The sequence below is a fragment of the Dermacentor andersoni genome, chromosome 2 (genome assembly GCF_023375885.2).
Source record: "Dermacentor andersoni chromosome 2, qqDerAnde1_hic_scaffold, whole genome shotgun sequence".
Taxonomy (NCBI): Eukaryota; Metazoa; Arthropoda; class Arachnida; order Ixodida; family Ixodidae; genus Dermacentor; species Dermacentor andersoni.
Genome location: NC_092815.1, coordinates 117013659 through 117038012, shown reverse-complemented (window position 1 = coordinate 117038012; position 24354 = coordinate 117013659). Strand labels below are relative to the sequence as shown.

Below are 24354 nucleotides of genomic sequence, written 5' to 3'. Positions count from 1 at the left end.
GCCCAGTGCAGATTAATCAGGCTAGAGCGCTACAGCTCAGGCCGACCTCGGCCTGAGCTGCCTTTCCTGTAAATGGACGGCCTTTCCTGTAAATGAAATTTCCTTTCCTGTAAATGAAAAAAAAGCCCTCCCTTTTTGGAAATGTGAATGAAATACTAACAGCACGTACGGGGTCTGTTACACGGCAGTATATTTCTTATTCTTACGTATTTATTTGCGCAGTATTTAATGCAATTACGTGGTAGGGGTCGCGTGGGGTGATAAATGTTTACCGTACTATGACTTCTTTCCTTGTTTGAAAGAACGAAGTGGGGAACGATGTCACTCCAGTGATTTCCTAATGGTTTACACACAACACGTATCCAACTAAGGCGTCACCAATAATATGAGCCATGAATGAGAATAACAACGACAACAACCGTAACAGTTCTTTTCAACGTGATAAGGAAGACGACATCCTGTGCGTTATCAACACAAGCACCTTGAGCAGTAGAACGAAGTTGCGCTTGTCCCATGGCTTGCCGCCACGCCTTTCGTATCCCGGATATTTCCACAAGATCTCGAGGCCGTCGAACTCGTGGCCCCGCATCCAGCTGACGGCACTCTCGACAAAGGCCGCCCGTCTTGCAGGCGTGCTGACCATGTTGGAGAACACCTCGCCACCCAAGTCCCAACCACCGACGGCCAGCATCGTCTTCAGGTACAAGTGACGGTTCTTGAGGTCAGTGAAGCTGAGGTACTTCCCTGCAGCATAATCAAGCGTGAAGCACACGCACACACGTGCCTATAGAAATACTGTGGCGAAGCAAGCGCTGTTAACGGTCCTTTCCCATTTTCGCGGAAGAAGAAGAAGGCGCATAACCGGTGGGACGCGCTTCACATCGGCTTCGCAGTTTTTCGATGACTGTGCCGGATTATCACCTTGTGCTACAAAAATTCTTGCACCAAGTGTTCCGTGTAGTCATCAGGACCACGAGGATACCTGCCTTTAAGGTAGGGGACCATTTTTGGGACTTTAAGGACGATTGTGTGCCCACCTAAGGCGAATCGTCGCTAAGCCTAGGCTTGCTCCGCCGACCGCTTGGCCTAGCCGCTGCGGCCGACGGGCGGTCGCTGCTGGAACGCACATTATTGCGAACTCTACCTGCATCATGGCCACTCCCATGAGTGTTGAAATAGAGGGGGAGGATATTCAACCCGAAGAAGTGACCAGGACCCTGGGCTGGCGCATCGCCGGTGAACGCAAGTCCCGACCACGTCAGCGAGACCTAGGTCTACCCAATGCACTTCAATCGAAACCCTCCGGTGCCGGTCGTAGACCCGAGAACGCCAAAGATACGTTAATCAAGAGAGCGCGCATGCCTGCACTGCCCCGAGACGATACCAAGATCGTGGTGAGACCACGCGGGGGTCTGAATATCAGCAAGGTCGGCCATATGGAAGTTGGCCGGGCCATTTACGCTGCGGCGGGAGTCACAAAAGAAGAATGGATCCGGGACGTGATATGCCCAAATTACCAGCAAAACATCGTCGTCATCAGTACTTCAAAGAGAGAAAATGCTAACCGGTGTGTTGGAGTCACCAAGATTGTCGTCCAAGGAAATGAGCACGAGGTCAGCGCCTACGAATCCGCCCCCCATGGCATGACCAAGGGAGTCATACGAGGCGTCCCCCTCGGAGACACCGTTCAAGAAATCAACGAGAACATCGTCAACGAATATAATCCCACTGCTGTAGAGGCCAACCGCATCGCTAACACGACGTCCGTGGTGATCGCCTTCAATGGACCCAAAGTGCCGAACTACGTTCGTTACGGGGGCCTGCTCGCCAAATGCTCGTTATACAGAAAACAGATAGATATCTGCTATCAGTGCGGTCGCCTGGGCCACCGCATGGATGTTTGCCCTGATCCAACAGACCGGATCTGCCGGGGATGTGGTGCTCGAAATCCCGATGAACAGCACAAGTGTACCCCCAAGTGTGACCTCTGTGGAGGAGAACATTTGACCGCAGACAAGGTGTGCAGAGCTCGCTTCAAGATTCCGTACGTGGTACGGAAACGCCGGTGGGAGCGGAAAGATACCAACTACACGCCTGCAGAAGCCTCAAAACCGCCACGTCGGGAGGGAGCAGCTACGTCAGGGTACCGGAATCACTCTCTTTCCCGTGAAGGCGGACGAGGGCGGAGCAGCAGCTGCGCCTCAAAGCCGGGCTTGAGAGCGTCGTCGCCGGGTGACGTGGCCGGCAGCAGCTACAGCGGGGGCCGCCGGGAGTCGCGCTCAAGGTCGAAGACCCGGAGCCAGACACCGTCGAGGAACGCCGCTAAGCAGGTGGGCTGGGCAGTTAGATCTCCTATCGCTCTTAGCAACAAAGATTTCCCTCCCCTTCCCCAGACTCCCAAGAAAGATTGTGAGGAATGCATGCAACTCAAAGCGCTTGTAGTTAAGCAAAATGAGCAAATCAGCGCGCTTCTTGCGCGCATGGAGGCATTAGAAAAATCGAAAAGCAGCGAGGATGTCACAAAACGCAAAATTGCCAAGAGGGACGCTCAACAGGAGCCCCCGGTAACAGCAATGGAGGCAGAGAAAATTGAATCGAGTCCATCTGAGGAACCGGCGTGGGCCAAGCCCATTGAAGCCCTCACCGAGATGGTCACACAGCTTGCCAGCCAAATCGGCTTGATAACGTCCAAGATGGCCAAGTTCGACGCGCTAGAAGCTAATGTCAACCAGCTCATACTAACCACTCAAAAAGCTAAAAAGGGAGCCCCGTATGGGAAACCGTGCATGGGGAGTAGTCTCACGACTACCAACCTGAGCCAGGATTGCGGCCAGGCGTAAAAATAGGAAGGAAGATACAACGATCTTAGCCCAATGGAACTGCCGAGGAATTAAGGACAAAATAGGCGAATTACAGCAATACATAGATAATGCGGAACACAAACCGGATATCCTTGCAATTCAAGAAACGAACTCGCGACCAAAACTCGCGGGGTACGTCACATACACCGATCCCAGTGAGAAAAGCACAGCCATCCTAGTCCGAAGCAACATAGCTGCAACGCAGCACATTACCACCCAGAGAGGGTGTGAACACGTTCTCTTGGAAATTCACAGCAGAGGCATAGGAAGCAAAGACAACATCTTTATACTCAACGCATACTGTCGGCCCTCCAAGAAGAACCTCGACATAGAGGGCACATTACTCGACAGCAAGAGAGAGGCGGGCAGCCGACCCCTATTGTTATTAGGAGACTTCAATGCGCCTCACACAATATGGGGTTACAAATTTTGCTCCAAGAGAGGCAGGGTGCTGGCGAACCTCATGGATCAGCACACATTAGCCCTACTCAACGAACCAGACACTCCCACCCGCATGGGCACAAGTACGACCCGGGACACCAGTCCAGACCTTACCCTGCTGAGTGGAACCTTGGACGTGTCGTGGCAGAACACAGGCGCGAACCTGGGGTCGGACCACGATATCCTCAATATTACGATCAGGGGGCCCGCGTTCAAGGCCCGAATGGGAACAACAAAGATAACTGACTGGGACAAACTTCGAAAAAGGCAAGCAGCCGATGAAGATGAGGACACGAACAGCACCAAATCGTATGGGGAATGGGCTAAGGAACAACTCGAGCTCGTAGAAAAATACACCCAGAAAATTGCGACCACACTGCAGACACCCTGTGTGGACGCAAAGCTTGCCCACCTTTGGGAAGCACGACACAGCCTCACCAGACGCTGGAAGAAACAACGACACAACAAGAAACTTCGCAAACGCATCCATGATCTCAACAAGCAAGCAGCTGAATACGCGTCCAAGCTGTGCAGAGAGAACTGGCTGAGCGTGTGTGATGGACTGCAGGGCACCCTTTCTACCAGGAAGACGTGGTGCCTCCTTCGTCACCTGATCGATCCTCTCGGCAGCAAGAGTGCCACTAATCGAAGCCTCACGCGCACCCTCAACAACTATACTGGGGGTGCCGACAAACTCATCAACGACCTGAAGGCCAAGTACCTGAAAACGGAGAAGGGTGATATCGCACCTCCCGACTACGCAGGACCTACCAATGAAGCGTTAGACAAGCCATTCACTGACACCGAGTTGATATCGGCAATCTCCGAGAGCAACATGGGCAGCGCGCCGGGACCCGATACCATTACCTACAAGTTACTTAACAACCTCGGGCACAAGGCCCGCAGACAGCTGCTCGAGTATATGAACCGGGTCTGGGAGTCTGGCAATCTTCCACACGAATGGAAAGAGGCAGAAGTCCGCTTCATACCCAAGCCTGGGAAGACACCTCACATCGACAACATGAGACCGATATCCCTCACGTCCTGCGTGGCGAAGGTCATGGAACGTATGGTTCTTAAGAGGTTGCAGCGACATCTTGATGCCACCGATCAGATGCCAGAGACAATGTATGGCTTTAGGCAGCACCTGGGCACCCAGGATGTTCTCGTACAACTCAACGAACTGGTAATTAAGCGAGCAACGAAGCAATCGCCACGAGCGATACTAGCGCTAGACCTCACAGGTGCCTTTGATAACGTCACACATGAAAGTATCCTCCGCAACCTGCGCAACACGGGTTGTGGAGTGAAAACTTACAACTACATCCGAGACTTTCTTCGTGACCGAACGGCAAGGATCAGAATAGGAGAGGAGACATCCCAACCGATCTCCCTGGGGGATCGAGGAACGCCGCAAGGTTCGGTCCTTTCCCCCCTCCTATTTAACATGGCTCTCCTGCCGTTGCCCAAGCTTCTCGAATCAATAGATGGTCTGGGCCACGCATTATATGCCGACGACATCACCCTCTGGACTGCGAGGGCAGGGTCGGATGGCTGGATGGAAAACACGCTCCAAAAAGCGGCTGACACGATCAACAGCTATGTGAAGACATGTGGCCTTTGCTGTTCGCCTCAAAAATCGGAGCTGACAATAGTCAGACCACGTGCATCAAGGACACAAGCAGAAAACATAGAAATCACTTTGGAAGGGAACCGGATCCTCCCGGTACCTCAACTCAGGATCCTGGGTCTCCTGATCCAGGCAGACGGCAAGGCAACAGCCATGATTAGAAAAATGAAGCTCACGTCAGACCAAATCTTGAACATGATCAGACGAGTGGCCAACAGGCAGAGGGGTCTGAAGGAATCGGACACCTTGCGCCTCGTTGAGGCCTTTGTTATCTCACGAATCGTCTACGCAGCGCCGTACCTGCAGCTCCTCAAGAAGGACGTCTTACAACTTGACGCAATAATCAGGAAAGCCACGAAGCAGGCCCTGGGTATTCCCATAAATTCATCCACGACAAAATTACTTCAAATGGGAGTCCACAACACAGTAGCCGAGCTCGTAGAAGCCCACCTATCCAATCAAAGGGTACGCCTTAGCCAGACCAAGGCGGGCAGAAGCGTCCTCCGCAAGCTAGGATGGCAAGAATCGCACTACACCCGCCACGACCAATTACCCGAAAAGTTCAGTGAGAAGTTGGAATGCAAACCGCTACCACGCAACATGAACCCCACAAGGCATGTCGGACGACGCGACGCCCGGGCAAGAGCCATCTCCAGGACCCTGGAGGAAGACGACACTGTTTTATATACAGACGCCTCTCTATCGAAACGCTCCACGAGGGCAACAGTCGTGGTCACCGGGCTAGAAAAGCTGGTCACCTGCGCATCAATCTACACTCCGTCTTCGGAGGAAGCAGAAGAAGCAGCGATAGCTCTCGCACTCCTACAACCAAACGTCACCAAGATCGTCACGGACTCACAAGCTGCATACAAGAACTACAGATCTGGCTGGGTGTCCCTTGCGGCACTAAAAATTCTTGGTAAAGCTACGCCTCCTAAACAAGCGATCGAATTAGTTTGGGTCCCGGCTCACTCCTCAGTTGAGGGCAATGAATATGCTCATCAACAGGCCCGAGCGCTAAACTCCCGGGCCAACGAGGAGGAGGCAAGGGGATGGCAACCCATCACAAATTATAGAGATATAGTCAAATATTACAGGGACGGCAGGAAGACATTCCCGCACCCCCACCACTCCTTGACCAGAGCCGAACAAACAATATACAGGCAAATCCAGGCAGGATCCTTTCCCCACCCCTGCCTCCAGAACAAGATATACCCAGAGAGATATAAGAACACATGTCCTCACTGCAATGCATTAGGAACCCTTCAGCACGTCATAGGAGAGTGCAATTTTTCCATACACCACCCCCCACCTATACCCATAACTAACCCCCCTGCTATCCCCACCCTTTACGAGCGATGGGAGATCATGCTGTCCAGCCCCGCCCTGGAAGACCAGCTCAGACTGATCCACAGGGGCCAGGCGGCCCTGGAAGCATATGGAGCCCGCGAAGAGGGAGCCACCCCATCAGACGCTTAACGCGTTTCATTTCATAATGGACCAGTAAAGTTTCTCTCTCTCTCTCTCTCCCATTTTCGCCTAACACATGAGTAAATTATTAGGGTAGAATCATTGCTCATTACGTAGTGACATCATGACTTCACCGCATAGAAGCCCGCCATTGTTTGGTTAGGAGCAAACTCTCCGAAATGCTGCGCTTTAAGTAAGCCGAAGAGCGCTTAGCGGTTGATTGATCTGCGAGCGCTTCTAGAAATTTCGCCTGCGCTACGGGCAAATGGCCGAGTCAAGAAGCGACTATAAGGGGTTCACGTAAGCGTCCGGGGCAAATTGCTTTCCACCCATTCTACCTATGGGAGACCATCGTAACTTACTGCTTTTCTTTAGCCTTTATAGATGTAATGAGTCTTATGACGCATTATAGGTTCCGGAATTCTGCATCTGCGTCGTGAAAGTAGGTTTTACTTTTTGCAGTACGCGAAGTGAATGGAAAAACACAGGATTTTCGGCGCCAATAAAGCAAATAAGGGCTCTTGGGGAAACTCGTTGACAGCTCCTCCCGTTTTTCGTTGCAGTCTCACCACGCATCACGCAACATTTTGACACTCCCAGACTCATAAAAGAGGGGTGAGACTCACGTTCATCGTCCTCGTATTCCGGAATCATACTTTTGATCTCGAAGGTCTGCTCATCGATGCCGGCGAAGGCGAGAACGACAAATGTGCACATGTCAAGCGGCACATCTTCTATGTGGTAGTCCGCGGGGCTGGGGCGCCGGCTGGCCCAGCCGTAGTAGTAGCACACTACAGGAACTTCGAATTTGTTTCGAGGGATGTTGACTCCCTCAGTAGCATCGCGACCTGCGATCGAAAAAAAAAGGAAGGCGGAAGAAATGTTGCAGGTACGTCTTAAGAAGTATTAATACATTGTGTGTAAATCCTGGCGCTTTACGTGCCGAAACCACGATCTACTGTGCGAGTTCTCATTAAGCTTATAGTTCGTTTGTTGAGTTGCACGTCTTGAAACTGCACGGCGGGTTTGAAGAGGCTGAAGATTGGTCGCTTTTGAACGGAGGAAAATAAGAAAGGAACGGTATCGTGCGAAATGAAGCCTAGCGTTATACTCACCTTGTACGGGACACTGCCAATACCGCGCTTCACGGCACCTTGGGAAGTGTTCAGATACTATTACAGTGTACTAGAAGGGCCCGTGGCTAAGGCTACTTTCGTAGACGTCACCAGGTGGCGCCACTTCAGCATGGGCTATACGGAAGCCGCCGTGTTTTTCCAGGCACACTCTGCAACGATGCCTCGTGGGGCCGGTTGCGCTTGTGAATGTTTGTGGCTTATTTTCTTTTATTCAAGGTTTCATTTCATTCATTCAAGGCTCCGAGGTGGAGGATTGCTCGAGGGGGTATAAGAAAGGCTAAACATATTGAAAAGCAGAGCGAGGCAACTCGTTACACAAAATTTGGCAGTATGAAGTCAGGTGTTGCAGAATAGTTAGCCGTAGAAGTCACAATTGTTGCTTATACATCGTTAGGTTGCAGAAAATCAACGACTGTAGAGATGCACATGCAATTTTTACAATGGCGGGTTACACGTGAAAAAATTTATCGATGAAAGCCTACTCCTTCGTATGCAGATATTACTCAAATAATATATCGGCATTCTGTAAAGAGACTGGCTACTTAAATTCTAAAACTCCCAGGATCAGCACTCTATTGGAGATAGCAAAATTAATTAATACCAAAATGATGAAATGTCTAATTACTCAATTATTTAGGCAATATGACTAATGCACACCAACAGCAAACTTGGTTTTGATGAATTAATTAAGAATTATAAGTTTCATGTTGCATGAGTTATTTCAAAGTTGGATAATTAATGTAATTGAATCCTTCATATTGGATTCCGGTCTTTATATTGCGGCGACAACCGCTGTGTATAATTCAAACTGGAACACCGCAGAAAAAAGCAAGCCTTTATTTTAAACGAATGCGTCGTTTCAACTACACAAACTACAAAAAAATCGCTAACAACAGAAAGTTGCAGGCACAAGCTAGCGGCGCACGACCAGCGCAACTGACAGCAGCAGGAATGAGCGACGGGAAACCTATATGCTATGGTGGCTAGCATTCTTATGCGACGGATGTTGGCGGCGGCGCTGCTGTTGCACGGACTGGCACCCAAGTGCCGGACCTTTCCACACTTTTGCGTCTCACGGCAATACATGGCGCGTGTCGCCCTTGAACACACTACACCCTTCTAGTATACTGTAGCACTATCAACGCCTAGCGTTAAGAGTGCATGCACCAAAAGGAAAAAAAAAAATATTTAACCCAGCTCTCACATACGTTCTCACATTAATGTGCACGTGTTGGTCGCACGCAATAGTGCTGGCTGGGGCTCACAATTAAATTGAAGCTTCATACTTCACCGTATCCACAATAGTTCTTTTTTTAGTTTCTATGATCCGCAAGCTTTCGGCGCCCATAAAAAACGTGACGATAAGAAAAGAAAGAAACACATTGCTGTAACGTAGAAACACGTACACTTTCAATGAAAGTTTTTTAGCAAATTGCTGCATTATAATAGGCGAAATTTAAAAAAAATAATAAAGAAAGGACAACCATGAACATTATTGTATTTATTTACTTTTTGCTAGAAACTTTGCGTTCCCCATGTAGGCCCTTAATATTTTTGAAAAACCGAAACAGCAACTTGTGGCTCCCGGAATGCCTGCATGTTTCTGGAGACGTTGTAAAAATGAATGATTATAGTTGGCACATACTCATTAAAGTCTATCGGTAATCCCAACAGCTCTTTAATTGACGACCATATTACACGCACATATATGTATATATTTTTTGCCTTACAGACACTCGGACTACTTCTATAACTTGGGGCTTTTCTTATTATTATTCCTTAACGAGTACTTTAGTGCTCCTTGAATAATACCGCTAACTGCAGGAACAACTGACAGACGGTGTCCTCCGCATTGAGCGTTATACTGAACAACGAAGTCTACGGGGCTCAGTTAACGTATCTTAAATGTGGCAGTGCGTTTGCCGCTCAAAGAGAGATGAAAATTTCCGAAAGACGTTATTACAGAACCATCGTGCAGAGCCAATGAACTCAAGTACAAGCTCGAAATTCTTTTCTGAACTGCGTCGTATTCGACGGCTTTACCATTTTCTGGCCGTATTGGCGCCCTCGATAGAGCTGTGACCGCTGGAGCATGAAGCCCTTTGTCACGATGAATCAGAATCAGCATTAGAGCTTCAGACTGCGAGAGTGTACCTCCGCGCTGCAATAACATTGTCGCTTTCGATAAGTGATGATGCTCATTGCCTACCTTAATCCCTTTGTTCTTTTGGATGCCTGAATTAAGAACGATGGCAGTACGCCCATTTTGCACAAGTTTTGTTTTAGAGCAGAACTTTATGTTCTCTTTGTTATCAGTCGCGGTGGTAGAATTACATTACACAAAATGTATATTTCTTAGCAATTCTTGTGCCTGACAGTTTCCACATAGGAAAAGTTGGAAGCGTCAGCCCCGTGAACCACTGTTGCAGTTAATAATATTAAGGCTGTGAGTCCGTTAATTTCCTATTGATACAATTATAAGACATTAAAACCAAGGCACAGGCTACAAGCTCCACACAAAAGGCCAATGGTCAAGCATGATTTTGGAGCCATATGACAAATGAGTGCCCCGCTAAGGAGTGCTTTGTACACACCGCAGAATTACAGAGACGTTTCAGGAAGTGCATGTGAGATCGCCTCCAGGGCAATGTGCTATGAACGGCGTACTGTGCTCAGATCGTGTGAGCTTTGGAAACAAATATTTTACTCGTCGGCCACGTGGTATGCCAATGCAAACTGGCCATTGCTCGGCAGCGTGCGTATGAAAGGACTACCTGTACTATGTCAAAGATTTCACACGAATATAATAAAAATAAAGTAACACAGTGACACTGTTACCTTGGAGTTGGAGACAAATCAAGCGCAAATGTGAGCTTAAACACTGACGGTGTAAGGAGATGACAGAATAATGCTTTACAGCTATTACAGAGGCGACTGCGGCCAAGCTAGTATAAAACGATTGAGAAAACATTTCTGGTGCGAAGAAGGTCCACATACTCCCTTCATTTAACCATCTAACCACTGCTTAAACATTACTATATACACATGTAAACATATAAAAGAGCAAGAGATAAAACAAGCAAGCATTGGAATTATTCTCCTTAATATGGCACTACTTTCAGTAGCTTGAAAATGGGAAACAAGAGGAAAGAGAAGAGGAAGGCACTCAACAGCGCACCATATCACAACAGAGCACACGCACTACACACGAGAGTCTCGTTTCAAGATTGGGATGAATTCGATAGTACAGCTTTGGGAGCCTCGTATCGAATTGTTGATTGCAGTTCGAAAAAAAAAAAAAAAACAAGCCGCTGGAACTTGCTTTGCACTGCAGAGCAACAACTGCTGAAAGATGAAAATTCTGCGTAAATGGAAGTGCTGAAGTGTTTCGCGGTATACTGTCCATAAGCACATCAGGAAGACCTTGCCTACTTATTCGAGGGCGAAGGCGGTGTGCTACATTAACGGAAAATTGGGGACGGTTTTTCTCTCATTCAAGGCCAGGGTCAGCTCCGGTATTTGTACTCTCAAGGAAAGTAGATGTCTTTTTTTTTCAAGCGCAACTCTGACTTGCTGAGTGGTCGGTCAAATACCTTCCTGCCGCTGTGAACTCAACAAAGGTGATCCATGTGGTGCAGATAAGCGGTATGTTTATAAACGAACACTGCTGTCAAAAGTATTATTTGGTTTGCCATTGGTGAATATTCCATCTAGGGTGATGGCTGAGCTGTAGAAAAATCATCGCGCGACTGCTAGAGCAATATTACACCTTGCACGACCTGCACAATCGAATTATTTACTTGCCGAAGCCAAATGACTACCTCTGAGGCTACGGCTGAAGTATCACAACACAAAATTAGCCAACACGCTACAATATTTTCGATGCATTTCCTTGTTGAATGTTGTCCAAACATGTCAAAGCGTCAGGCTAGCGTATGACTGTATGGCGTCACATTGTAGTGAAGATAAACAAACGTGACGATGGGTTTAAATGCGGCCATTGGGAGGTGCATAGCTGCCCTATGCACGCAGGCTACAAGTCAAATACACCTTTTTCAGAGAACGCACGAAAACATAGTTTGAGGAGCCATCGCCTTCTCAAAGACCACCACCAACAGTACAGCCACCATTATGTTAACTCATGTGTTTGGACGTAACTGCCGGTGAAATATATTTCTGTGTTATTCAAATTAATATCCTGCCTGCTGTATAAGGCAAAAAATGTTAGCGTTATCGAAGCCACATTTATCATACAAATAATCATCTATCTGTGTCAGAAGGACAAACATACGCCAAATCCCGACTTACGAGTTCTAGCAGGATGCTCGCTCAACATTTTGCTGCACGCTGAATAAATGTACATTACCATTGGTCACCGCTGACGCCGGTTGTTGAAGGACGGCAACCAGGAGAATCAGCACCGAAGCGCAAAGACGCCGAGTGTTTTCTACGCTCTCAAGGTGGCAGAAGGAAGAGTCCGGGAATCCGCGCAACACATTGAGCATATTCCAAGACTGATAGATTGTTTTCCCGGCGCGATAGCCTTTCGTAACGACGAAGCACGCAACTATTCGGAGTCGCACCCGTTCACGCTCACCAAAACAACGAAAAAGAACACGCCGCGATGATAAGAGAGCGGCAACTTGGCGACGTCCTGTAAACTATAGCTGTGCATTCCAGCGTGTGGCTCTTTCGTTCTAAGGCTGCTTTTCTCTGCTAGGCAGCGGCCGTGACATCGTGCTGGCTGAACGAAGCCAGCTGACACGTGCGACAGCAGCGGCGCCGGTGGAGATTACCCCGTCTGAGGTTGCACAACCGGCGCTGGAGCGCATACGCAGCTATGTACGTCTCAGAAGCTCGTGCGCCGCCTCCAGCCAAACCTCAACATTTCGCTCGAACGCAGCACGACGTCGCGGCGATTCCAGGAGATTGCTCCGCCTCGGGTGTTCCAACATATCTGCCGCTCGAGCCAATTTCCTTGTCTATTCGCGTCTTTGGTTTTCTGATGGCTGAACGTTTGAGGAAGGTCAAAATCGTTAAGATTAAAATATGAGCGTTAAGATCGAAGCATGCTTTCACAAATCCGTACGGCAGACGCTACGCTCACATTTATTGCGGTAATTTCACTATTGTACCCGTGTTTTTTTCTTATGTTGCAACAACGTAAGTCATTTTAGTGCATTTCTTTCTGTATTTCTTACTTGTTTGCGTGATCAAAGTCTTATTCCAATTTTGACGAAGTTGACAAAATGGACATTTTCGTGAAGGCAGCATTGAAGTAAAAAAATAATGCAGGCTACTTTGCTGTAGAAGCAAGATGACGGCTGAGCAAAATATTGGAAACTCGAAGAAAATGCAATGTATGCTCAACAAAACCAAATCACGCTTTCTTGTGCGGTTAATGTAAGCTACGGTGTGTTTTTCGTACATTCGTAAACCAGAATAAAAATTGAGAAGCTATACCTCTATGTAAAGGTGGATGACCAGCGAAACTGTAACCCACCACACAGGGTTTGAAAAGGGTACGTGTACTTATTTTCGTCATTTTGTAATGGTAGTGACGATAGCATTGTGATTACTGTGATATACACTGATTGGTTCGGTTACAACATTATACACATATTCGGCCGAAGTTAAATCTTACACATGACCTTTGTTGAGTAGTTGAGTGACTTGGATTGGTGTGGCACTTCGAATTAAACTCTCCTGGTACAAACTGAGGGAACCATTTCTTGTCTTATTCAAGTATCGAACAATGATCACATGGGCAGTGTCATTACGGCTAAACCATTCAAAGTGCGTGGTCATGAACTTCTCGATATCGAACTTACGTGTGCCTGGAGATATATATGCACAATCGATATCACAATTCAGTCTTTCGTTTGTACGGCACGGACATCCCCACAGTCGGTGGCATTGTCCTCTTGCGAGAGAAGAGGGTATTGTTATATATACATTTTGTCCTTTGCGCATGTGGCAATGCCTCCTGATTTATTTTATTTGTTATTATTATTATTATTATTATTATTATTATTATTATTATTATTATTATTATTATTATTATTATTATTATTATTATTATTATTATTATTATTATTGGCGGAGTGCTTCAGGTGTGCTTCACCTCCGCTGCTGGTAGGCCCGGTATCGCACATCTCCGGGATCGGCCAACGCGCACATTTTTTTTTATATTGACGCACGAACGCTTTAGGAGGGGAGGAAAGAGAAAAGTAGAAGGCAGGGAGGTTAATCAGAATAACGTCCGGTTGGCTACCCTGCACCGGGGGAATGGGAAAGGGGAAAACAGAGATCACAGGAAGAGAGAGGAGGGAAGGAAAGAAGGAAATTGCGGCAAGTTCGCTGACGCGTGTGGTTTTACAGAAATTGCATTAATAGTCACAGATGGTCGCACAAACCCGTCGTCCTTAAGAAACACAAAATCGCCTTCACCGCTTAATGGGCCGACGGGCGATGGGGGCGGTGTTCCAGCAGCACCTGCACAGAAAGCGGCCGATTGTCCAGTTTTTGGAAAGCTTTGGCAAGTTCTTGTTTCTCTAGGGCATATCTTGGACAGTGGTACAGCAGGTGGTCGATGTTTTCTTCGGTGCCACAGACCTCGCATGCTGCACTGTCAGTCACTCCAATTAATGTAGAGTATGCCTTTGTGAAGGCAACACCTAACCAAAGGCGACAGAAAAGCGTAGCTTCACGTCGAGGAAGTCCGAGTGGAGGTCGGAGTTGCAGGGAGGGGTTTAGTCGATGCAGTCGTGTAAGTCGTAAGTTTCGCGAGTTCCAGTCGGTCAGTGTGAGACTGTGTGCCAGGTGTCGAAGCTGCCTTGCGGCGTCTGTCCTCGAAAGCGGAATTGGAACGCTGTGCTCTTCTTGATGTGCTATGCGAGCAGCGTTATCGGCGGAATCATTGCCACTGATTCCACAGTGGCCAGGTACCCATTGAAAAACGACCTCGTGACATTTTGTTGGACATCATGGTAAAGTTTCACGACTTCGTATGTCAATTGGTCATGACATCCGTGTCGGACTGACTGCGTGCACTGTAATGCCGGTTTTGAATCACAGAACACAGCCCATTTTCTAGGTCTTTCAGAATCAATGAATTCCAGTGCTCGACGCAGGGCCGTTAGTTCTGCTGCCGTTGAGGTCGTGACATGCGATGTCTTGAACCGCAGTGTCATTCCTCGCGTTGGTATAACCACGGCACCACCAGAACTGCACGACGTAGTCGATCCATCGGTATACATGTGCACGTAGTTGCTGTACTTTTCATGCAGAAGAAGTAAGCTCAGCTGTTTTAGAGCAGGGGCTGGTAGATCTGTCTTCTTATGTAGTCCTGGAATCATTATATGAACTTGTGGACGGCTCAAACACCACGGAGGAAACGCTGGCTTGGCCGCAGGTGCGTACCATGAAGTAAACGACGCACTATGTGCACGGACAATACCGCTAAATGTCGAGCAGGGCCTTGCAGCAGTGAGGCTCGCCAAGTGGTGGGAAGGGGTCCTAGCATAATGCCTGAGATGCATACGCATTGTCTCAATGGTAATGTGCGTCGTGATTGGGTAATCCTGCGCAAGGGCAATGGTTTCAGCCGTTGATGCACTGCGTGGTAAGCCAAGACATATCTTAAGGGCTTGGGCTTGAATACTCTGAATCGTACGCAGGTTAGTCTTGCAGGTGTTGGATATTGCAGGCAGGCTGTATCGCAGGAATCCAACGAACAACGCCGTGTACAGCTGTAACATAGCGTGTATAGATACTCCCCAACTTTTTCCGGCAAGGAACCTGAACAGGTGACAGATAGCAGTCAGCCGCTTTTTCACGTAATTGACGTGCGGAGTCCAAGACAGGTCTCTGTCAATTACGACTCCCAAGAATCTGTGACTTCTGCTGTATGGTATAAGTTGTCCGTTAATAGATACGCCGTAACCAGACATTGGCTTCCTCGTGAATGCCACCATTGCGCACTTTCCGCATGAAATTTCAAGTCCTTGTTCACGAAGGTAGCAAGATGTCATTGTGGCAGCCTTCTGAAGCCGAGCACGAAGCTGAAGTCATGTCACACCTGATGCCCAAATGCAGATGTCATCCGCATAGATGGAAAGTCGTACGGTGCTTGGCAGGTTGTAAACTAATCCACTGAGGGTGAGATAGAAAAGAGTCGGGCTAAGCACGCCTCCTTGAGGGACTCCTCGGCTACCGTAATGCTCGGACGTCGGGCCATTTTCTGTGTGCACGTAGAATGGTCTCCTCTGTAAGTAGTTGCACATCCACATATACATCTTACCACCAAGTCCGACGGCTTCTAACGTGCTAAGGATGACTTCATGGGTGAAATTATTATGAGCTCCTTTAACGTCTAGAAACAGAGCAACAGATAGTCGCTTACAGGCCTTTTGGTGTTGCACACATGTTATCAAGTCAACAACGCTGTCTGTTGACGAACGACCCCGTCTGAATCCGGCCATAGCATGTGGATAGATTCCATAGTACTCTAAGTACCATTCCAGACGTGTTAAAATCATTCTTTCCATTGTTTTTCCGACACAACTGGCAAGTGCGATCGGACGGTATGAGGAAATGTCCAAAGGCGACTTGCCAGCTTTGAGAAGTGGAATGAGGCGAGTTGACTTCCACTCTTGCGGAACCGTACCCGTCTGCCAGGAGTCGTTGTACAAGAGCAAGAGTGCCTTCCGAGCTTGGTCTCCTAGGTTACACAGGGCACGGTATGTAATACCGTCAAGTCCTGGCGCTGAAGAATGCCTGCACAAAGCCAGCGCAGCTTCCAGTTCTTCCATAGAAAAAGGGCATTCCATGCGGGGATCGCGTGAGAACAGTGGGTGGTCGAGCGTTCCCGTACCCTTTCCATCGGAATTTGTCTCGCCAGCAATCTTTCTGCAGAAAGATTCAGCGACGTCAATATCTCTACATTGTAGATAAAATGCCAGAGATTTAAACGGGTGGCGCTGACCAAAGGTTGTGCAAAGGCCACGAACAGTCCTCCATATAAGCGACAAAGGTTTTCGAGGATCCAGGGACTCGCAAAAGGATGCCCATTGTCGCGAAGCCAGCTTGTTCATGTGACGCTGTATTTTCTTTTGTGTTCATCTAGCCAATCTCAAATCATGATTAGATTTCGTGCGTCTATATCTTCGCTCCGCACGATGGCGAATTGCTCGAAGTTTTGCTAGTTCGATGTCGAAATCGGTGCGGGAAGAACTCCTCGAAAGCAAATGCGTGGTTGTTTGTATGGCATCCTTCATCGCGCCGTGTAGGTTATAAGAGTTGCCGTCACGACAACAGTCTTCCATTATTATTTTGTATTTAGGCCAATCAGTGCACTGGACTGTTCTGGAGGACTTGTAGCTAGTCAAACCTTCGATTTTCAGATAGGTTGGGATGTGGTCGCTACCCCATGTTTCTAAATCGGAAAACCAGTACACCCTTCTCGAAAGCGACCGTGAAACGAAGGTTAGGTCCAAGCAGCTGCTATACGCTGATCCACGCAGATAAGTAGGGCTACCATCATTTGATAAGCAAAATTCGCGTTAAGAGGCAAAGGACACCAACGTTCTGCCTCTAGAGTTAACTTTGGAGCTTCCCCATAGGTAATGCTGGGCGTTAAAGTCACCAGTGAGCACCCACGGCTGAGGAGTCGAAGTCGAAATTCCCCGTAGGCGCTCACAATCTGGACGGCTTGCTGGAGATAAATAGGCTCCAAGAATTGTAAACATGAGCTTTTTCTTCTTCACTGTTAAGCAAACGTATTGATTTGCTTCGTCAGGAGGCACTGGGTGTGGTACATAAGTCAATTCACGGCGTATAAACACAACAACCTTGCTGCATTCTCCGTGCAGCAAGGTTGCTGCACTCTCCGAACCTTCGTCGTGACATTTGGTCAGAACACCGCCAATTACTGACGCATATCTGCCGGAAACCCAAACCGCAGAGTTTCATTCCATAATTCCTAGGGGGAACTCTGGCGCTAGTGTCTACAGGAGCTGCAAGTGGGATGGTTCAGCCATCATGGTAGTGATGATGGTTAGTGCATATATTTGCCTAGACCTTGTCCTTCTGGCTTCAGACGGCTTCATGACCTTGTAAACTCGTCATCTTAAACAACGTGCTGTTTTGTAAATAAATAAATGCCACTAAAGTTATGCGACCACAGGATTAGAACACACGAAGTCTAGCACAGAAGCCCCGACACTTAATCTGGTTAACGTCTCTGCGTTTCACCTCTTGTTTTCCTTCCTCCCTTCCTTCCATTCGGCCTTACCGAGGCGCAGAATGCAAGAGAAAGCTTGCTCGGACACGGGACGCGCAGATAACGCTCGCAACCACAGAATTTCGTCTGCAACAAAGGGAGAAGCTTCTAAGAGGAAGCATTTGAAAGAAGTCAAGCGTTACTGCAGGCAAATTACGCGTAAAAAACAAAAACAAACAGCAATATTTCTTTCATTTTCCAAACACAAGACTGGCTGTGAAAATGAGTTTATTGGGGAGATCTTCATAGTGTAAATAGTATTCTTTGCAGTTGCTTGTCTCTTAAAACACGGTAGTCTTGGTTTCAAGGGCTTCAGAAGTAATGGTATAGGCTTCATAAATACTGATTCAAAGATTGCTGTGCACTATATGACCATTCCCCAGTGGGGAGCTTCTGCCCTAACTTTTTATCAATTTCTTTATCCCTGTTGATTTCTTTTTCTGCCTGCTGCTTCCTCATCCAGAGTACGGTAGCAAACGATATGCACCCGGTGTCAGCCTCCCTGTTTTTCCCTTTTAGTGCGCTAGGGCAAAGGCTTCAAATGCGACAAAAGCCGTGTGTGTCTGTCCGTGCGCTGAGCGACGATGAAGAGAAAACAGCAGCGCCGTGAGGTGCAGAGGAGGCAAGGAGTAGCTACGTCACATGAAGAACGAGAGTAACCACCTGTGCCCATGACGCTGCCGCCTCTCATGGCGCAGCCCATGAGAGCGCACGGTTCATGGCAGTTGCAGCCAATATATAGGAAGCAGCGCTCGGCCGCAGTTGCAACTGCAGTGTTGGGAAGCGCCGCGCGCCTTCTTTTCGTCTCACAGGTACTTAGTTTAGCAGTGCGTCAGAACAAGGGATGTCGCAGTGCTGACGTTCCGAGATGGGCCATTTATGAGGTGGCGAGTCTGACTGGGTTGGTTTGCACGGAGCACCGGGCTCAACGGAACGCACACCCAGACTGAAACGACAATGTGAGCGTGCGTCAACTGATCCTGGCTTAAACAAGAGAAGAAGTTGGAAGCAGACAGGTTGAGAAAATCAACATATTAAACTTCCGAACAGCGACAACGACGCGTACACGCCAATGTTCAAGCTGTCAGGACTTGACAGGCGAACGAAACTGCCGAGAAGTATGACACGCAATTTGTCAAATACGTTAATTCAAGAGCGGCACACACCTACTGGCACATACCCAATGACCCCAGTTGGCAAGACAAACTATGAAGGTCTAGGGATAACGGCGATAGCGCACAACAGTTCGCGCTTAGCCAAAGCTAAACCGTCAGCAATTTTTTCTTTCTTTCTTAGTTTTTTTATTCTTTCTCACATGTTTCGAACTACGCAGACTTGGCAAGAACTCTGCAGTTCAAGGGTCTCACTGATCTAGCAAAGTGTCGCGTAAAGCTGCGCGGCGTCGTTCATGCAATACCAACGCAATATATTATAAAATATGAAGACGCCAAATAAACAGACACACACAAGAGAAGAGAACGGGACAGGGCGCCTATATATAATATAAACCAAATTAATATAATATAAAATAAACCAAATTCTGTATTGATGCTGTAGATTCTAATCATAATGGGCAGAAGTGGAGGCGGAGGAGGAGGAGGAAAAAATAATACCCAAGAAGCGAAAAGACCAAACAACTGCAGAGTAACTGAGAATCGCGTGAGTTGGTTATCCATGGTGAAACTGTAACGCGCAGAAGTAATACCAAGTAATACGTGAATATGGAATAAAGAAGGTCACCCTGCAGTGCAATCTGTTGTGTGTATGCTCTAATACTCTCCTGCACAACCCGGAATTTGGCCTATTTTCCGTATTGAGTTCGGCAGTTGCGCATTGCGCGCGCCAGTCTGCAAGAAGGGCGGAGCTGACAACAGCGTCGCTGGATCTCGTTGGACGAGACGAGGAAACGACTATGCGTGATTTGCTGCGTCGCTGCGGGCCATTTCGTTGAGCCGAGCTTTCTGTTACTAATTAGAAAGTTAACTAGTAATTTTTAAAGGTTGATAAACTTATTTACCACTCTCGCAGAATGTTTATGACCGCCACTGCGAGAGTCTTTTGACACGAACAAAAATGATCATTTTGTCCGGCGTTACGGGACTTTCACATTATAGAAAAAGTCGTCCAATATACATCTCGTACACTTCATAGTATATCTAGGAAACTTGGGCACAAATAGCAAAAAAAAAAAAAAAAAAATAGAACACAAAAATATCTTTATGCGCACCCGAGAGAACTACTATTTGCACGGAAGGGAAACGGGACACTCCTTTCTTGCTGTGTCAGTTCGACAAGCGTTGCCACTGTAAAAAAATAAACTAACGGAAGTTTATTGAAACTAGATGATACCTACGTCCGTCTTCCTGGTATTCTGAAATCATGCTCTCAAACTCGAAGGTCTTCTCGTCGATGCCAACGAAGGCCAACACAACAAAAGCGCACATGTCAGGCGGGGCACCCTCCAACCGGTAGTTCATCGGGCTCGGACGCTGGCTGGCCCAGCCGTAGTAGGAACATGCTACGGGCACCTCGAACTTGTTACGAGAAATCGTGATGCCCTCGATAGCATCACTTCCTGTCGCCAGCATACACAATCGAACAAGAAAAAATAATGCACGAATGTAGAAGTGTGTACTAATAATTATTACTTACTAATTAGCGTAGCACATGATAGTTGAACGAATGTAGGAAAAGATCCTGGCAAAAAATACAATTTCAAGCAGAAATTGAATAGCGCATCGAACGTGCGAATTTATGTTACTCAGATTTCAAGTTTCGTGACATAGGCTCAGGGGCCGTATAACATAAACCTACTCAAATCTGTTTTTATTCCAACTACCTGGCGTCAAATTTACGTATTCACCGATGCAAGCATCGGGCGGTAACCCACAGCGTTGCTTCAGAAGCCTAAAAAAAAAAAAGAGTTTTGTTCGGCATATTGATGCGTCTTTAACGCGTCTACGTCACTTTGACGCGGTGAGTTTTCGTGGTATTGTGACGTAGCGTAACAGGCAGGCGAAGTGGGTGCAGTCCGAAAAGGTTTGACCAATAGCAATTGGCCAAACCTTTTTGGTGAAAAGGGGTTGGAATCAGAGTTATTTTTTTTGGTTTGGTCTAATCATACATATTAGTGCGCACATATCATATCAGATAAGGCGTTTTAGCGGTTGTTGTGTTGCCGCGGGACAGACAGGCACAGATGCGGTGGCCCACAAATTTTTTGACCTTCCGTCGAGGAAGGATTGCAGAATTGGAATAGAAAACTTTGGAATAGCTTTACGTTATAGCACCACAGTTGAATCAAACACAACGCCTCAGTATTCTGGCAAACTAGAACTTCGAAATGTTGAGCGTTGGTTTCCGCACACGTGCAAGAAATGCTCCTTTGAGCGAGAAACGGTTCAGATTGTAGAACGCGGTTCGTAAGTTTCATTAGGGAACTTTAAAAAAGCAAGTTTTAAATTTTAAAACAAGTTATTGGTATGACCCTTTATTGGTTCTAAATGTAAGTTCTCATGCGTTCTTGCCATCCAGACAGTTCTGCGGTCGATAAGCGAGTTCTCTTACCTTATAAATACTCGCCATTCGTTTTTATGCGCGCAGTTATAACGCAACTCCATCGTTACTGCATAATCAGGCTTTGTCGTACACACGAGCTAGATGTCCTAGTTGACCGACGATTGAGTTTCCAATGCATGGTCTTTTTCAGAAGCTACGAAGGTACTGCAGGCTCTACGAGACATGTGAAATGGTTTACGTAGGCCGGTGACTATACGTAAACGATTTGTTCTACGTGGAGACCACTGTATAGAACCTCAAAATTCGAATGGCACACGGCTACTCACATGCGCAAACTTTTTGAGTGCTAGGCTTATTTTACAGGAATTGCACAGTAGGGCACAGTGGTAAATCTTGTCGCTCATGGCGTGCTTGCTCAACTACTGATAACGAGTATACGATGCAATCAGCATTTCATTGTGGGTATAAAACCTTGACTAGCACATCTTTGCAAGCTCTTTACGTGGCGCGGGTAAGCTTGTTACTTTTCATCCCCGCTGACCTTGAGGGCACGAAAATGCCGATCTTCAGAAGTATCACTGCGGGCACTGCTGGCCAGCGCCTTTCCTAACATGACCTTGCTTACAGTACAAACAGCACCACACTTCCGGATACATTCGTGGCAGGATAGGCAGTGAAAATGCATCTCTCTAATTGGTATGGTTCCGCAGAGCAGGCGTCGAAGTTGGTCGTAATAGCATTCAAACGAACTAAGATTTCGTACATAAAAACAAGCAGGGATAATTGAGAAACACTTGTGATAAAGTTTGCTGACGAAACGACGGCCGTAAACAACGCGCGTCCTCCTTTTTAGAGCGATAGCTCTACTACTCGAAGTACCAAGCCAAAAATCGCCTGGCTCCGTAAATCTGACCTTCAAGCTCAGACAAGGTTAAACTGGGACTTAGCCTGCCTAATGCGTTGTGGAGTGAAAACGAACAGCGGTTCAAGGTAAGCCTTTCGTGCCGCCACCACCAGAGGCGCTGGCAGCATCCACGTTCACTGCACCTTCGCGCCGACGGCGCTGAGCAGCGTCTGTATGTTGTGGTGCAATTGTAGATGCGGTAGTTGCTGCCCCCCCCAAAAAAAGGAAAGAAAAGAAAAAAACCTACGTCTCTGCAAATTAATAGTCTCGCCCTTTCTCAAGGCAAGCAAAACCGAGCAATCGCTCGACAAACATGGTTTAACCGCGTTCAACAACAGCAATATTTTTTTTCGTCGATTTGTCTTTCGCTTTTCTCTAGGCGTTAGGCAGACCGACACGTGCGGCGAGGAGAGGGGCCGAGGCTGCCACTTCTCTTGCACAACCGACCGGCTTCTGGAGATTATGTCATCCCCCTTCTCATCAAGGGCGCCTGAGCCTGCCAAGGGGCTCGCGACTCGGTATGCCAGCGAGCCGGGCGACAGCGCCGTAACGGAGCGAAGCTGCTCTCCCTCGCCTCTTCTTATACCCTCGCTTCCTCTACCGAATTCCCCCGCCTAGAAAGAAGAAGACTACCATTGGCTTACCTTACTTCAGCTTTGTAAGGGATCATGTGGAGTGGCTTACTGCCTGAGAAAAGTCCTTGAGTGGAAAGTTAAAAAATGTCTAGAATTGGCTTTAACTTTTTTTTTCTGTTCGAATAAGCGCTTGTAACATCTAGATGTAGGTGAACATTACTCGCGCATATTGTGCTGGTGGAGGTGGAAAAAACAGGTTTAAATATTTGCAGGCGCATTTTTTTTTCATTCCAGATTATTGAACGAACGTGCTAAAGAACAGCAGCTGGGAAGAAAATTTTGCTTCGAATCAAAAATGGCGTAATTTAAACGTGCGCTCCATTTTTTACGAATATATAAGTGTAAAAAGAAATGAACACAAAAGGAAGCATAAGAATTTCACAATCAAGGAGCAAGAGAAGAGACAGAGTAAAGATCTTTAAGGAATACTTGAGCGGTTTGTCTAGAATAGTACAAAGAGTCCCGATGACAAATGACGTTATACGGACAGTGAACGTCACAGATACACAACCCGCAGGAGATACACCACCACATGAAGCATACAAGCTAAGCAAACTGTTGCATTAACACCAGTGCCATTTAGAATGGTTAATATTCCATGAACCAATTACAAGCCGTATTGCTGAGGACATGGTACAGTCTGTGGTGTGATTACATTGCGGACAAAGGAGCGGTTATTTTTCTTTTGGGTGGACTGCAGGAGCCCTATAGTTAGGGTGTGTCTTTGCAGACTAAAAGAAGAGCAGAATTCTGGAGTAGAGTGTCTACGTATACCAACCGCTCTCCATTATGAAAGTAACCTCTGCGTTTATTTGTCATGGTAGGAGTTTTAGGATGATATCAAAGGGAATAACTGAATGAACTGTACATCCTCAATCATACTGCACGGAATTGTTCTGAATCTGCTGTTAGGCTTGATATAGCTTAGTTAATGTGAGAGCTATAGGCGTTCATATATTACTCTTAAGGTTGCTCGAAAATGCCTTCGGAGTGTTTGAAAGGAACTATTTCTTCACCTTCAAAATTGTACTTCGAAATGCTATATAACAAATAGTTTTGTGTAAAGGGTCCAACTATGGTCTCCTATATGGATATATAAGGTTATTGACGGTATATATGGCTCTCATATGTGGTTGAATGATGAGCACTTGTAACAAGATATCGTATGTGTTGCTATTTTTTCGATCAATGCCGATTCAATGCTGTAATAATTTTAAACTGGTAAATTGTGTAGATGGACGCATCAAAACATCCTACCTGCCGTGATCACGTTGGGTGCGATCTCTTGTGAAAATACTAGGTCGACAAGTAGGTTTACAATATAATGTGACATGAAATAATGTGAATTGCCATGACTTCGCGACGGAAGTCTCATAGTGATGTCATTTCAGGGAATCACTGCGAGCAGTTCGCCCGTCATTGTGGTCACCATGCATAATACATTACCGTATATTTTCACTGAAACAGCAAAACGAG

General features: G+C 47.1%; 1 protein-coding gene across 1 annotated transcript in view; it reads right to left on the bottom strand.

Moving 5' to 3' along the window:
* The window catches only part of LOC140216141 (endochitinase-like), a 34672-nt gene extending 22334 nt beyond the window's left edge, over window positions 1–12338 (bottom strand). The window contains exons 1-3 of the mRNA XM_072286521.1: window positions 11905–12338; window positions 7029–7250; window positions 482–744 (exon numbers count right to left, since the gene is read on the bottom strand). Coding sequence (XP_072142622.1) covers window positions 482–744; window positions 7029–7250; window positions 11905–12043 — 624 coding nt within the window. The 5' untranslated portion in view covers window positions 12044–12338. The remainder of the gene's footprint in view (window positions 1–481; window positions 745–7028; window positions 7251–11904) is intronic.
* Window positions 12339–24354: the final 12016 nt, after the last annotated feature.